Here is a 16773-nt window from a genome sequence, read left to right on the forward strand (position 1 = left end):
TTAATATTATTTCATATTATTAATTATTTAATATTTAATTACTTAATATTATTTCATATTATTTCATAATATTACTTGTATATACTGTAAGGTTATATAAACATAACATAATATATTTTATATAGATATATTGTAATATATTATTATATTTTTATATAAACCTTTCTATAACATTTAATAATTTTTACAGTGATTAACGTTTAACTTTATACATAAATATATATTAATGTGAACGCGACAACGGAACGTTTAACAGCAGGCATCGTTTTCTCATCGGATCGTTGTTCGTCGTCGAACCAACAAGGCAAGCGGGATGGAAGTGTAAGCGATTTACTTTACTTTTATTCTTTTGAAGTCCAACTTAAATAATATAATAATAATACCATCTGTTCCCAATGCCAGAAATAGATAAGGAGATACATAAGAACGAACTAGATTTGCATACAGTGAAATGACTCAAATATTCACTGATGAGTCAAAAGATCCAAAAACAGGTAACTTAGAGCAGCTGCTGCAGTAGTGTATATTCCTCAGTTCAATATTCAAATACTAAAAAGAGCAACGGATCATATATTTGTTTTTACAACAGAACTGATAGCTATATCATTGGCCTTACAATGGATAGAAGAAAAGCAGCCTAACAGTAGTATAATATGTACAGACTCCTTATCAGCAAAGTTTAGAAAGTGGAACATCTTTAGCAAGACAAGATATTTTAAATGAAACTTAACAGATGTTATATAGCATAAAGCACTTAGGCGTAAAGGTGAGTTTTTTGTTTATTCCAGCCCATGTCAGAGTTAAGGGGGCTATGAGGAAGCTGACAAACTGACAAAGGAGTTGTTGAAAGATCCTGAGATCAATATAAGAGTCCAGATGAGTAAAGCTGAAATTAAGGGGCTGATTGGGACTGAAGTGAAAAGGAGGTGGCAGAGGATATGGGACAATGTAATAAGATGAAGATATCTTTATAGTATAAATATAATATCTGTATAGTAAAGGACAACTGTAGATAACAGGAAAAGGGTTGGATGACAAGATTATGTATTGAGCATACAACACTAAATCAAAGTTTAGAAAATATAGAGAAAATATATAAATATAAATTAATATTATTATTATTTATTTATTTTGCACCAAGTATATTCAACCAAGTAGTGCTCCATACTCCAGTCCAGTAGGTGGTGGACAATGCACATTTAGTTGGTTTACCAACCGTTATTAAAACAACAGAAGAAGAAGAACAACAACAAATAATATTTTTTGTTGTTGTTGAAAATACAGAGTATATGGCGCTGTGATAAAAAAACAAAAACACTGAAATGATGAGGAAATGCGGCTCACGTGGTTACTCTTGCACATTAATCTCAAATAAAATCAAAATAACATTTTGTTTTGCAGAAAGGACGCCAATGCTGCTATGCTAAGCAATTATGAGGTCAGTATGCATTTGAAACCTTTTTCGATAAATTTGGTTCGTTTGTATGTTGTACAATTCAATGGGTTTGTTATCAGAAATGCATCTGTGGTTAAGTTTATTTGTGACTGTACAAATGCACTCTATTCCTCCAGGTCTATCAGTTGCTGACAGACCTGAAAGAAAAAAGAAAGGAGATGGTTAAAAATAAGCACAGCACTGGACAGCAGAATCTCAACACCATCATGTATGAGGTGCCTGTTTTTGATGTGCTTTGAAGCATTTTGTAAACCGAGATTTTCTGTCTAGGAGTAGTAGTTTTCTTCATGATCTTCAGACAGGGTTGATCACTCATGCCCTTTAACATTTGGTGTGTCTGCCTCAGTAGACCCTGAAGTACCTCTCCAAGACGCCGTGTGCTCATCAGAATCCAGACACTGTGAAGGAGTTTCTCACCACTATGCTGCCTCACAAGCTCACTAAGTGAGTTACAAAAAACGTCCTTTTTTTCACTGAAATGCCTTGTTTTATTGTGGAAAACACAAGCATGGGAAAACTTACAGACCTGTCACAAACATTCTGTGTCACAATAAATACAGTGTATTACAACCACTTTATAATTGTAAGTTTGAAATGTAGCATTATGAACATTTGTGTCATGTGATGTTTGAGACTACAGTGCAGTTTTGCAATTGATGTTTTGCATTTAATAGTGAGTCTAGTATCAATGCACCTGTTTTTTTAGACTGTTACAAAAGTTGACAAACTGCTGGTTCTTTTTTACTGTTCCTCTTTGAAGAGCTGAGAAGTTGCAGCTCCTTAACCACAGACCTCAGACTGCTGTTGAAATCCAGCTGGTGAGACCTTTCTCCTTCTATACGTCTTTGCCTATTTCTAAGAGAGTAATAAGATATGATGCACACTAAGTTTGGGGTCAGTACGTTCATGCTATACATTTTACCAGTTACCAGTTAGCACTGCTAATGCAGTGCTCTACCACTGAGCCACAGGAACACTTATTTAAAAAAAAAAAATAATAATTATGTTCTCAGGAAAAATGATGTTATATCTTTGTGCAATCTGACAGAATGTTACATGTATAAACATTGAGCAATAGTGGTCTTACAACATTCTGCTTTGACCTACAGCCCACTTTGGGCTTACAGTAACCTTGCAATGTTATATTTGAAAAATAAAAATACACCCTAAATGGCAAAAGGCATATTCAGATTGTTGTTTAGAAACTAGACTTGAAGGAACATTAACTCATATTAATAAATGTTTTAAAAATATTTTTCATTGATAGTTATATATATGTACTACATTGCGTCACACTATACTTTTGCCCCCCCCCCTCCTCTCTCTCTCTCTCTCTCTCTATATATATATATATACAGTATTGTTCAAAATAATAGCAGTACAATGTGACTAACCAGAATAATCAAGGTTTTTAGTATATTTTTTATTGCTACGTGGCAAACAAGTTACCAGTAGGTTCAGTAGATTGTCAGAAAACAAACAAGACCCAGCATTCATGATATGCACGCTCTTAAGGCTGTGCAATTAGGCAATTAGTTGAAAGGGGTGTGTTCAAAAAAATAGCAGTGTCTATCTTTGACTGTACAAACTCAAAACTATTTTGTACAAACGTTTTTTTTTTCTGGGATTTAGCAATCCTGTGAATCACTAAACTAATATTTAGTTGTATGACCACAGTTTTTTAAAACTGCTTGACATCTGTGTGGCATGGAGTCAACCAACTTGTGGCACCTCTCAGCTGTTATTCCACTCCATGATTCTTTAACAACATTCCACAATTCATTCACATTTCTTGGTTTTGCTTCAGAAACAGCATTTTTGATATCACCCCACAAGTTCTCAATTGGATTAAGGTCTGGAGATTGGGCTGGCCACTCCATAACATTAATTTTGTTGGTTTGGAACCAAGACTTTGCCCGTTTACTAGTGTGTTTTGGGTCATTGTCTTGTTGAAACAAGCATTTCAAGGGCATGTCCTCTTCAGCATAGGGCAACATGACCTCTTCAAGTATTTTAACATATGCAAACTGAACCATGATCCCTGGTATGCGATAAATAGGCCCAACACCATAGTAGGAGAAACATGCCCATATCATGATGCTTGCACCTCCATGCTTCACTGTCTTCACTGTGTACTGTGGCTTAAATTCAGAGTTTGGGGGTCGTCTCACAAACTGCCTGTGGCCCTTGGACCCAAAAAGAACAATTTTACTCTCATCAGTCCACAAAATGTTCCTCCATTTCTCTTTAGGCCAGTTGATGTGTTCTTTGGCAAATTGTAACCTCTTCTGCACATGCCTTTTTTAACAGAGGGACTTTGCGGGGGATTCTTGAAAATAGATTAGCTACACACAGACGTCTTCTAACTGTCACAGTACTTACAGGTAACTCCAGACTGTCTTTGATCATCCTGGAGGTGATCATTGGCTGAGCCTTTGCCATTCTGGTTATTCTTCTATCCATTTTGATGGTTGTCTTCCGTTTTCTTCCACGTCTCTCTGGTTTTGCTCTCCATTTTAAGGCATTGGAGATCATTTTAGCTGAACAGCCTATCATTTTTTGCACCTCTTTATAGGTTTTCCCCTCTCTAATCAACTTTTTAATCAAAGTACGCTGTTCTTCTGAACAATGTCTTGAACGACCCATTTTCCTCAGCTTTCAAATGCATGTTCAACAAGTGTTGGCTTCATCCTTAAATAGGGGCCACCTGATTCACACCTGTTTCTTCACAAAATTGATGACCTCAGTGATTGAATGCCACACTGCTATTTTTTTGAACACACCCCTTTCAACTAATTCAACTAATTGCCCAATTGCACAGCCTTAAGAGCGTGCATATCATGAATGCTGGGTCTCGTTTGTTTTCTGAGAATCTACTGAACCTACTGGTAACTTGTTTGCCACGTAGCAATAAAAAAATATACGAAAAACCTTGATTATTCTGGTTAGTCACATTGTACTGCTATTATTTTGAACAATACTGTATATATATATATATATATATATATATATATATATATATAATGTAGCAAACAATCTAGTTTCAGATAAAAAAAAATATTTATACTTGACGGGAGTATTTTATTACATTTAGTAATTTAGCAGACGCTTTTATCCAAAACGACTTACAAATGAGGACAATGGAAGCAATCAAAAATCAACAAAAGAGCAATGATATATAAGTGCTGTAACGAGTCTCAGTTAGCTTAAATGCAGTACACATAGCAAGGGCTTTTAAATAATATAATAAAGAAAACAGATCGAATAGAAAAGGATTGAGCAAGCTAATGTTAGAGGTCTCTTTTTTTGTATAATTGTATAATAAATGGGGAAAAAAACTTTTTTAAATACTACAATTAGAATAGAGAGTGCTAGAGTTAGAGGTTCAAATAAAGATGGAAGAGATGGGTTTTAAGACGATTCTTGAAGATGGCTAAGGTCTCAGCTGCTCGGATTGAGTTGGGAAGGTCATTCCACAAGGAGGGAACATTTAATTTAAAAGTCTGTAAAAGTGACTTTGTGCTTCTTTGGGATGGCACAATCAAGCGACGTTCACTTGCAGAATGTAAGCTTCTAGAGGGCACATAAGTCTGAAGTATTACATTTAAGTAAAGGGGTGAAGAACTAGTGGTAGTTTTGTAGACAAACATCAATGCCTTGAATTTTATGCGAGCAGCTATTGGTAGCAGTGCAAATTGATAAACAGAGGTGTGACGTGTATTCTTTTAGGCTCATTAAAAATTAATCTTGCTGTCGCGTTTTTGATTAATTGTAAAGGTTTGATAGAACTGGCTGGAAGACCTGCCAAGAGGGCATTGCAATAGTCCAGAGGTTGAACAAGGAGTTGTGTAGCATGTTCCGAAAGAAAGGCCATGATCTTATTACCTGATTTTATATAATATTAACAATATTATTACAAGAAAAAAAAATGATCAATTTGGTACCTTAAAGCCACAGGCTTTATCTGTGCACATGTATAAGTTTGTTGAAGGGACTGACAAAAGAAAAGGATAGTTTTTGAATGGCCAGCACTGGATAATATATGTATAACCTATATATGTCCTAACCTTATAGATGGTAGAGGAGAGCGAAGAAAGACTGACAGAAGAACAGATTGATGAACTTATACAGAAAGTCACGGATGTCCTGCCTGGTGACCCTCAGAAGGAAGGTGATGCATCTGCGGACCCTGAGATGGAGACAGACCAGTAGCATCACCCCTGGACACTCAACTATATATATATATATATATATATATAAAGTTTTTTTTTCAAACAAAACCTTTCCTCAGTTTTGTTAACAGTGCTAATGCTAATATTTGCAAATATAAAGTGATCTGTAAGCAAAGTGTTAGTGTATTTATTTTTCATAGTATATATTTTGCACAATAATATGATAAGGAAATACCATATGTGACTTTGTCTGCTTTTTAAATCAATTTTTTTGGAGTTAAATTGATCATTTATTTATTTATTTGGGGGGGGGGGGTAAATTCTTGGTAGTTAAGACAAACTGACTTCCTCCCTGGCATCCTTCCTGTATATATAAATAGATATTTATATGTATATCATTCTCTTTAATTAAGCACATACTGTTTGATCAGTGACCGTTTTAGGGTTTGATTTGAGAGAGATTGAGCAAAGCAAACCTGGTCGTTTAGTGTTAACTATGGCCATTTATCATTTGTCAAACAGTCTCTAGTGACCCAACTGTCTGAATATAAGTACGTGGCTGCAACACTGAGCTCTTCTAACAACTAACTTTACTGAGACTCATCCATAAAGCAGTTCAATGTGAATTTATTTGTAATGTGTCACTTGATGATTTTCTCATTCCGGCCCTCCACAAAACTTAATTCTTAATTTTATAGTAAATCTCATAAAATATTTATGGATATATTGAATAATAATGTATTCTCATTGACAGTTTTTCTGATGAGAATAGAGACGGATTATTTATTCAACACGAGTTTGATTTATGACAGCAATGCCGTGTATTAAAGAGTAAACCAATGAAAACCATCTGATTGGCAACAGACGTTTGCTGTAGCCAATGAAATTTGAGCGTTCCTCTTCAGCGCTGTGGTAACTGGTATGATTTTAAGACCTCTGCCCGTAATTTAGTTTTTCGCTAGTATCGAAATTGTATGACCGATTCCTCGCGTACACACCGAAGGTTCACGAGAAATGTGCTCGCGGTGTAAGACTCTCGTTCTCAAAGTCAGAGCTTCATAGCTCCGTTTACACGATCTTCACGTCTGCATTTCACCAGACAGACGTGGTTCTGGAGAATGAAGGATTTCGAGGAGTTGTTCTTTCTGTACGGTAAGAGACAACACACTCGGTTTTCTTGCTGAACTATTCAAACTATCTGTTGTTTGGGATTTGTACGTGTCGTGAGCGTGTTTCTCTCACATAGTTTGCTTGTCGCAGGCCGCCAGTCGTGCTGGCGAATAACTTTGATGTCAGGTAGAGTCAGTCCTCTTATTTCCCCTACAACCATTAAAAACGTGTCTTCGTGTCACGCAGCTAATGCTTCACAGTGAAATCCGACAAATACTCCTGCGCAAATTTATGCATATGACCTACAAACGCTTTCAAGCTTTGTTTTACCTATACACAGCGATGATCGTCGAGCCGAACACACAGAATAACGAATCTGTCGACTTGTTGCATTATTGCAGTACGTACACGTTACACACAAAAAACACGGCAGCGATCTGATGTCACAGAACATATTCTTTCTGCACGAGCATTTTGGGAATTCAAACTCTCTGTTGTGACACCAAAAATAGTGGTCCAGTGTTGAACACAATCAAATAAGTCTAGGGAGGATACATTTTTTTAAGACATCAATAAAAAAGGGAAACCACCAGTAAGCAACAAAGTCCAAAGTCGCAAGAAAACATCCTTTTTATGTCAAATTTCTTCTATTCCTGATTAATATGCAGAGAGAAGGTACTTCAAGATTTTTAGCAGTAATTTGATTAGTTTTACCTGGCTCAACAAATGGCGTGAGTCGGAGTGGGATTAAATTTTTATTCGACCAGTTGAAGACAGATACATGTTCAGTGGAAACCTGTTTAGGAACAGTCATTTACCTTGTCCAAATATACACACTTGTGGTCTTTGAACTTGACTACTTCTATGACGTATTTCCTGTATTTGGTCCAAGTGTTTAAGTGAGCATGAAGACCACAAGTGTGTGTTGAACTTTTCATTACCTGAATGCAAATGTTTACAGAGTTTATTTTTATTTTCAATACTTTTTTTTTCAAAATAAATGTACTAATCTTTGCAGCAATAAAATGTGTAGCACTTTGTTTTACTACCAAATTATATGTAATATTTTATTATTATTATTATTATTTGTATTTAACTTCCATTGCAAAGGTTTCCGTGACATCTAACGCAATCTTGGCAAAAAGGGCACTGCGCTTTGGCATTTTTAAGATCTGGACAGTCTTGCGTGAAAACATTGTAAAAGCATCAAGAACTCAGTCCAAACTTATAAAACAAATGCAAATGTTTTTTTTTTTTCTTTTTTTAAGAAATTTAAATATAGTAAATAAACACTTAAATACTATAAAATATTAGTGCTTGTGTTGTGTTCTATTTAAGTATAATCAAAATCTCAACACCCAATGAACTAATAAATCAATTAATTCATTAAATAATTAATGTTATTATTTTATTAATTAAATTTTTCCATTAGAGCTGTCTATAAAAACCAACAGGCAAGAGTAGTGTTACCAGTCAGGAGAAGAAGGTGGATTTAAGCTCATTTTGTTTTTTTTAATGCACAATGTCATTTGTAGGTTGAAAGTACTGAATGTTTTTAAATGTTTTTAAAACTAAATAGCAATCTTTGTAGAAGGGAGGTTATCTTTTGTTTAACCAACAACAACAACATCTGGCCCTGAATTCTTTCTTTTTTTTTTATAGTAAAATTTAGTGTAAATTCAAGTCGCATGATTAACTGGGCAACCAGAAGTAGTTCATGGTTACACTTTGAAGATCAACACCCCTAGTGGTAAACAATCAGAGTTTCTGAGATTTGCAAATGTTTCGAAGCTTTGTGAAGCAGAGTTTCGAACGTGCCCATCACTAGTCATTAGTTCTTATTCACTATTAATAGGGGGATTATTAATACATTGATTACAATTTCCTCCTAATTCACAACATGTACATACAGACATTAATTTGATCTTAACATAGTTCTAATGTTACTACAGTTGTAGTATTCCTGTGGCTCAAGTGGTAGAGCATTGCGTAAGTGGCACAAGGTTGTGGGTTTCGATTCCCAGGGAACAGGTTAGGTAAAAATTGTTAGCCTGAATGCACTGTAAATCACTTTGGATAAAAGCATCTGCTTAATGCATACATTTAATAAGCTAAGTAATTTACATATGTGCAAAATTATGAGGTGTTAAATTTTCATGCATTGCATGTGTCACAAATAACACCTCATGTGCATTTCAGAACAAAAGTAACCACAGATACTTGCCACAACAGGATGCTTTACTGCTTAAAGTTGTTGTTAACGTGCATGTTTTGCCAGAGTTTGAAGTTGACCCCTTTAAAAATATGCTTTTGACACTCAAACAGAGGTAGGAAGTGTAACCTGCACACATGGAGGTAGCAGTGTAACCAATATGTACCTGTTTGTGTGTTAAGGGGAAACTAGATGTTCTAGTAGATTAGTAGGCCAACCACTAAAAATCAAGGTAAACATCATCTAAACTGACATTATTTCTTGTTTTAATTTAATCAAAAACAACTTATTTTATTATTGTCTGTTAATGAAATAAGAAAAATAAATTGCTTTGTCATCATTGTAGAATATGCATTCTGTTAATTATATCGTCTTGGATATTGATTCTAAAAGACTGAGATACACTATACTAGATTTTTCTGCTTTGACCTGTATAATTAAGAATCTACACAATCCTAAACTAGATATGACACCTACAAGATACAACATAATTTCCATAGTATTACATTGTTTGTCTACCGTATTTTTCGGACTATATGTCGCACCTGAGTATAAGTCGCATCAGTCCAAAACTACGTCATGACGAGGAAAAAAACATATATAAGTCGCACTGGACTATAAGTGGCATTTATTTAGAACCAAGAACTAAGAGAAAACATTACCGTCTACAGCTGTGAGAGGGTGCTCTATACTGCTCAGTGTAGACTACAGGAGCACTGAGCAGCTTAGAGCGCCCTCTCGCGGCTGTAGACGGTAATGTTTTCTCTTGGTTCATTTCTCTCGGTTCATGTCAAATTAATTTTGATAAATAAGTCGCACCTGACTATAAGTCGCAGGACCAGCCAAACTAAATTGTAACTTATAGTCCGGAAAATACGGTAATTACATTTTACAGGACATTTTCCTTTGTGTTTGGGCTTGCAATTCAAGCGCAGTTCTTGAGTTACAACACACAAATTGGCAAACTGTAATTGTCTAATACTATTAAGCCCCTTTCACACTGCGATTACGGCAAATGCACGGGTAAAGTGTTCCGCCAATTGTTCCCAGGTCGCTAGATTTTGCACTTTCACACTGCCAGTGATTACCCGGGATATGTGCGTGCTTTCACACACAACCCGTAAAGATCCCATAATGACACGTGACATCAGGGCGTGTAATGTACGAGTCGAAAACGCTAGGCACGTTGTACTTTCACTGATGCAAGCGAACGATCTCAGCTTCAGCACGGAAAGTAAGGAACTAACTGATCTCTGCTTCATTACAGTTTGAACATATTTTTTTGTCGCAAACGTTGATCTTCCTTCAAAACAGCCGGTAAAAGAGTCGCGCGATAACGTGCGTCATCACCATGACACGGCATTAGATCTGCCTTTTGTTCACACAGTGCTCATTCCGGGACTGAACCCAGCAATGTTATTAGGTCCCCGACCCGGGTTCAATGCCGGAATCAATCCCGGGACGTGTTTGCTTTCACACAGAAGGTGACCCGGCAATGTTCCAGCAATTTGCTGGGTCCGATGTGCAGTTTGAAAGAGGCTTTACAGTAATGTTGACCTTTAATGTAACATGAGATGCACCCTAGTAGCCAATGCTGATACAGAACTGACAAAATATTTTTTTGAAAGTGTTTTTCCTTCCCCTTTTTACAGGCACAATGGTGCTGACAGAGAACACAAGACTTTACTTACCAAGTCTGATTTTATTGAAGCTCCAAGCAAAGGTCTGAAGAGAAAGAAAAGAAAACATTTGCCCTTCCCTTCCCTCCCCCAAAAAACCTTTACCTAAGAAAGCCTTTCAACATTCTTTCACCCTGAACCTTTCTGGAAAGCATTCGCTGTCTAATTTCCAAAATCCCTCTTCACCTTTCTGCTAAGTCTGTTTTACCAATTTTTTTTTCTCATTCTGCTTTTTTATAACCACAAACCACAAACTCCTCTAACTGTAAGTCATGAGGAAACAAACGTACAATGTTCTTCTGGTCTGCGGGGTCATCAGCTCCGTCACAGTATTTTATTTTGGCCTCAGCTCGATAGAATGTCCAACTGCTCGTTCTCGTGCTGCACAGCACAGGTGGGCGGTTAATCTACATGCTGGCCAAAACCTAAGTGACCTGTTACAAATCCCTGAAGAATACAATGAGGAAACCCCTCTCATTTTTGTTGGGGGAGTCCCTCGTAGTGGCACCACACTGATGCGGGTTATGTTGGATGCTCACCCTCTCGTTCGGTGTGGAGAAGAGACCCGCGTCATCCCCCGGCTGTTAGCCATGCAGGCCACGTGGAGTCACTCCGCACGTGAACGTGTCCGTCTGGAAGAGGCTGGCATCACCGATGAGGTCCTGGATTCAGCTGTACGTGCCTTCCTGTTGGAGATCATAGTGGGGCATGGCGAGCCCGCTCCGAGGCTCTGCAATAAGGACCCTTTCACTCTAAAGTCCCTTTCCTACCTCTCCAAGCTCTTCCCAAAAGCGAAGTTTGTTCTTATGCTCCGCGATGGCAGGGCCACCGTACACTCTATGATTTCCCGCAAGGTGACTATCACCGGGTTTGACTTGACGAGTTACCGGGACTGTTTGGTGAAGTGGAACCGGGCAGTGGAGGTGATGTATGACCAGTGCCTGGCTGCAGCGAATGGCAACTGTCTGCCTGTGCATTACGAACAGCTGGTCCTGTACCCTGAGCAGATGATGCGCAAGCTCCTTCGGTTCCTGGATCTGCCGTGGGACACTTCCGTACTTCATCATGAACAGCTTATTGGGAAAGCTGGTGGAGTTTCACTGTCAAAGTGAGTTTGATGCTTTCAGCTATTTGCTTTATTTGTCACACTTTTTGTAATATATTAAATCCTTGATGATATCGGATAAAGTCAATATTACAATTAAAAAAATTAATTGAAAATTAAACGCTCAAATAAGTTTTGAATGGAACCTTCTAAGCAAGCCTTGGCCATAGAATTGCCATTGGCTAGTACCTTTTTTTTTTATTTACCCACTGAATTGATATATTATGTAATATAATTAGACTACTTTTGGGTTACTTTTGGCCTAATTCCTTTTTCACATTGATTTGAATAGAATAATATTGTACCATATTGATTTACTTGCATATCATGTGACCATAAATCAATGTCAGAGAACTGTGAACGTGCAAATATGATAATTATTATTCAAACATTTTATTTTAAAATCTCATGGGTACTTGAAGTAAATATATAAGGTGGAAGAGATTCAGATGAGAAAAAAAGTCTCTGCTTTTACATGTAAATACAGATTACGTGGATTTGTGTGTTTTTAAGTTTTTGAAAGAAAAAAAAAATAGACTATGATGTATGCTTAAAGGGTTAGTGCACCCAAAAATGAAAATTAGCCCATAAATTACGCACCCTCAAGTCATCCTAGGTGTATATGACTTTCTTCCTTCAGAAAAATCCAGTCAGAGTTACATTAAAAATTGGCTTTTATCTTTCAAGATGTTTAATGCGACTCAGCGGGTGTTGCATGCATCAATCAAATGTAGTTGAATAAAAATGGCCCATCCATAAAAAAAAGTGTCTCACACGGCTCCAGGAGGTGAACAAAGGCCTCCTGTAGTAAATCAATTAATTTTTGCAGAAGGAAGAAAATATTCATATTTTAAACGTAATAATCTCTTTAATGTAGCTCGCACTCACTGTTGTACAGGGAAGCAGTTCCAGGCAGATGATGTTTGGAGGTTGGTTTTATGCATCTGCCGCTCAATAGTGATGAAGGTGGAAACTCAGGGGGGAGATCAAAACAAAACTACGGTCACTAATTAGAAGTACAAAAAATGAGGATTTGTAAGGAAGAATGTCAGAGGATTTCAGTACTTAATTCTCCTGGAACTGCTTCCATATACAACTGTTGGTGCAAGCAAGATTAAAGTGATTATTAAGTTTTGAATAGTGGTTGACCAACGTGTTTTTTGATAATGGATTCCAATATCTTGGAAAGCAGGGGGGGCCTATAGCCGATATAAAGCAGATATGATTTTTAAAATTATTATTATTAATATTTAAGAAATTTGAAATCATTTGACAATGGGCTAAAAAGTAAATGTCTAAAATAAACATGCTTATACTTTAGATGACAATATTTTTCACGAATAAATAAGTACTTAATACAAATATTAAATATATGTGAGCCTCAGTGCTGTCAAAATAAAAGTCCCGTGTCAAACACATCGGCCTTGCCGATATATCGGTCGACCGCTAGTTTTGGATATGGATATTTTTATCACAAAAACTAGAGATGCACTGATCAGTCGGCCAGGGATCAGAATAAGATGATTTTCCTCATGATCGGCCAGGATCTGTGACTTCTTTCTGGTTTTGAGCTGATCCGTTTTGTTAACAGCGGCACAGGTAATAACATCATGGCAGGTTTTGTGCTTACACCAAAAGCGTGTGGACTAACACTGATCTATATTAGTGGAGCGCACAAGCCGTATTCAGTCTTAAACAGCTTGTGAGCCACAAATATCGAAATGAGTGGCTAACTGTGCTAAACCATTCAAATACATACAAAATTATGTCAAAATACCCATCTTGGCGAGTATCCATTTAAACACAGTAAGTTTTGGATTGTTAAATAGTTGAGAAAGAGAACGCTGGTTGTGTAACAGTATATTGGGTCTGAAGATAAACTCTTAAAGGCACTGCCTGTCAAATATTCCTGCTGATGTCTGTAATGTTGATCAAAGAACAAAAGACAAAAAAAAACAGTTTCTACTCTTTACTAAATACCTTTTATATCTTTAATGGTGAGCATTAATTTGTATTTAATCTTTACAATGAAGACTACAGAATTTACCTTTTGATAAAAATATACATTTGATTACTTTCATTTCTGTAGTATGGCTGCCATATTCACAAGTATTTTCCAAGCGAATTAAGCACATTTTTATCATGTGTAAAACTATGACTGGATTCTTCTGAAAGAAGAAAGTCATATACACCTAGGATGACTTGAGGGTGAGTAAATTAAGCTAATTTTCATTTTTGGATAAACTTACCCTTCAAATAAGCCACTAAGTAAAAATTCAAATAAAAATGAATATGTTCATCAGTAGTTGCAATGTTTAAACACTTCTTAAACCTGAAGTGATCAAATGCTAAAGCCAGGGTGTGAATTGAGGGGGGCTGTGGTGGGATGGCATCCCTCTGGTTGAAAAAAATAAATCCAAATAGCATACCCTCAGTTAAACCACCATCCCCTTTAGATTAATAATTTATAATGTAAAAGCTATCATTCAAATTAAGTATTAAAATTATCTAGCCTTTGTATGATAATTCTGTTACTAAGTAATGGCAGTTGGCCAATCAGAACTTAGTTACAAGCTGCGCACATGCTGAAGCAAGTTTTCTTAATTTTTCGTGCAACATGGTTCATGTGCAACTTTCGAAGTTCTTCGAAAATTACAAATATGCATTCCTGTGTGTGTGTGTGTGTGTGTGTGTGTGTGTGTGTGTGTGTGAGAAAGTACGCTATTAACATCAGTCAGTCAAGCAATATTTTACTTAACTTTTATTTAACTGAACTTACTGGTGGTGGTGCTTAAGATAATTTTGGTCATTCAGAGTTTCTTTAAAAGGGGGTGGGGGGGCTAACAAAGATAAGATGATAATAATAATAAAAATAGTAAAAATTATACTACTAATAACAATATAAAAGGGAGTAATTATCTGCTGGGTTCATGGATATTAATCACATCTGCATAAGAACTCATTTGGTGAAATCTGGGAAAACAGGGACAATAATTGCTGTTTTCAATTTCATGATCTTTGTAATTAATACTGTTTTTTGTAATTAATACAAAATTTTATTATACCATACATGTTCGATACTCTCTGACTGGATTCAATCATAGTCTGAGGCTAGAAAATCAAAATATGAGATAAACAAAATCTGGGTCTTACTTTTGGCATCTAGCATTCACTCTTCCAGACTATAAATAGAAAGAAAATTCTAGGCATAATTTGTTAAATTCCAGTCTTAAAACAAATTAGAGCCATGAAGTAAAAATTTACCTAAAACAAGAAAACAAATTTTTAAGTTATGACCATGATATCTTGCTACACCCAACATGTCATGTGTAATCCCATACATTTTTAAGCCGATATCGATACAGCCTTAAAAAAAATATATAAAAGAAAAGCATCTTTGTTCCCATCAAGTCCAGCCCCGCTAATAATTTTCATTCACCATTTCCTTTTACATCTACAGCTTTTCCAGATAATGGAGTGTACATGCATTTCCTTGTCAAGAGTTGGCTCAGTGCTCTCTATGTAAATATTTCACTACTCTGTAATATGAGCGTTACGACAAATAAATTAGAATTCATTTGTTTGATCTGCAAGCATAATAATGGAACCAGTGTTAGACATTAAAACATCTCCCGCTGGAATAAGTACATTTTAATTGTCTGATCTTACTGCAGTTTGTGATGTGGTCATTTTACAGACTTTCTCTCTAGAAGGCAGATTAATTTAATTTTGTGATATATTAGACAAGCACTCAGGCCTTGTCTGCCATATTCCTAACTACAGCGTTTCTAAATGGATGTATGATTATTTATTGTCTCTCCTGCAGGGTGGAACTGTCAACGGATCAAGTAGTCAAGCCAGTGAACACCGAGGCTCTGTCTAAATGGGTGGGCAAGATCCCTGCTGATGTGGTGAATGATATGGCCAGCCTTGCTCCAATGTTAAGTCGCTTAGGTTATGACCCTCTTGCCAACCCGCCAAACTACAGCAAGCCTGATCTCTTATCTCTGAACAACAGAAAGTAGTGTGAGGTCAATCCAAAACTGAAAGGTCCTCTCAACCTGTGAAAACTTTGAAGCAATAAACAATGTGCATTTTTTTAGCACATAAAGCCTTTACTTGAATTCATAACTTCAGCAGTTTTGTTGGAAAAGAAATTCATCTTATGTAGGACCATTGTTGCTTGTGGCAACAGTTTCATACAGTTTTATTGTTGTATTGTGAAGTCATTTTTCAATTAAATTGGATTTAAATGCTTTGTTACTTGTATTGGTGTTGCTTATAATGTCAGTCTAATAACTGTACTTTATTGTCTTTTGCTTACTTTTGTGTATGTGTGTAAATGCATGTGTGTTGTCGTAGATGTGTCATAATGAGTGACTATTACACAGGAAACTATGTTTGTTGAAAGAGGAAGTCAACATCTGCACAGAATGACCACTTTTTGCTTCGTTCTCCTTTACTGCAAAAGTATAAAGGAAGTTTAGATTGTCTTTAATCGCTGAACTTGTAAAAACACATCTAATTTAATTGTAGGCCTTTTATTGGGAGTTTATGAATTGCATCTGTCAAATGTGGTGCAAATATGAAGGACTTCGGACAGGGTCTCTGCTGTGGATGAACTCATTCCTAAAGATTTCCTTCACATACCTTAAAGTCCAGTAACATTAAACCAATCTATCTCCCTGCATAAGATTGCAAGGCTTGTTGTAACACGTTTTGATACAGGGAAAAAAACATTAAATGTTGGTTATTTCTAAAAAAAAAAAAAAAAAAAACTCAGATGCTCAGATTATTATATGGTGTAACAAAAAAAAGAGAGGACAATAAAAAAAATGCTATTCGATTTCCTTGATTGCGTTGAGTTATAATTGCATGAAAAGTGGGGGAATAAAAAGATTTTGACCCCGACGTGATTTGAACACGCAACCTTCTGATCTGGAGTCAGACGCGCTACCGTTGCGCCACGAGGTCTTGTAGAAGCTTGTTTTGAATTATATATATTACTATATTACTATTGTCGTGGTTAATTCATGGTT

The 16773-nt window shown here is 36.3% G+C and overlaps 2 protein-coding genes and 1 non-coding gene across 3 annotated transcripts; 2 read left to right on the top strand and 1 right to left on the bottom strand.

Annotated features, from left to right (window-relative positions):
• The first annotated feature begins 239 nt into the window (after nt 1–239).
• On the top strand, nt 240–5865 carry LOC127985665 (DNA-directed RNA polymerase III subunit RPC9-like). The gene is made up of 6 exons (XM_052587714.1): nt 240–321; nt 1402–1438; nt 1573–1671; nt 1806–1900; nt 2217–2274; nt 5531–5865. Exons 1-6 carry the CDS (start codon nt 314–316, stop codon nt 5666–5668), a joined length of 435 nt encoding a protein of 144 aa, XP_052443674.1. The 5' UTR covers nt 240–313; the 3' UTR covers nt 5669–5865.
• Nucleotides 5866–6501: 636 nt separating this feature from the next.
• On the top strand, nt 6502–15992 carry LOC127985657 (protein-tyrosine sulfotransferase 1-like). Its single transcript, XM_052587701.1, has 3 exons — nt 6502–6780; nt 10603–11737; nt 15561–15992. Exons 2-3 carry the CDS (start codon nt 10902–10904, stop codon nt 15757–15759), a joined length of 1035 nt encoding a protein of 344 aa, XP_052443661.1. The 5' UTR covers nt 6502–6780; nt 10603–10901; the 3' UTR covers nt 15760–15992.
• A 644-nt stretch (nt 15993–16636) lies between these two features.
• Nucleotides 16637–16708, bottom strand: trnaw-cca (transfer RNA tryptophan (anticodon CCA)). The gene has a single exon. It is a non-coding gene; the product is annotated as a tRNA-Trp (tRNA).
• Between the last annotated feature and the right edge of the window lie 65 nt (nt 16709–16773).

This window comes from Carassius gibelio, chromosome B21 (genome assembly GCF_023724105.1).
Source record: "Carassius gibelio isolate Cgi1373 ecotype wild population from Czech Republic chromosome B21, carGib1.2-hapl.c, whole genome shotgun sequence".
Classification (NCBI taxonomy): Eukaryota; Metazoa; Chordata; class Actinopteri; order Cypriniformes; family Cyprinidae; genus Carassius; species Carassius gibelio.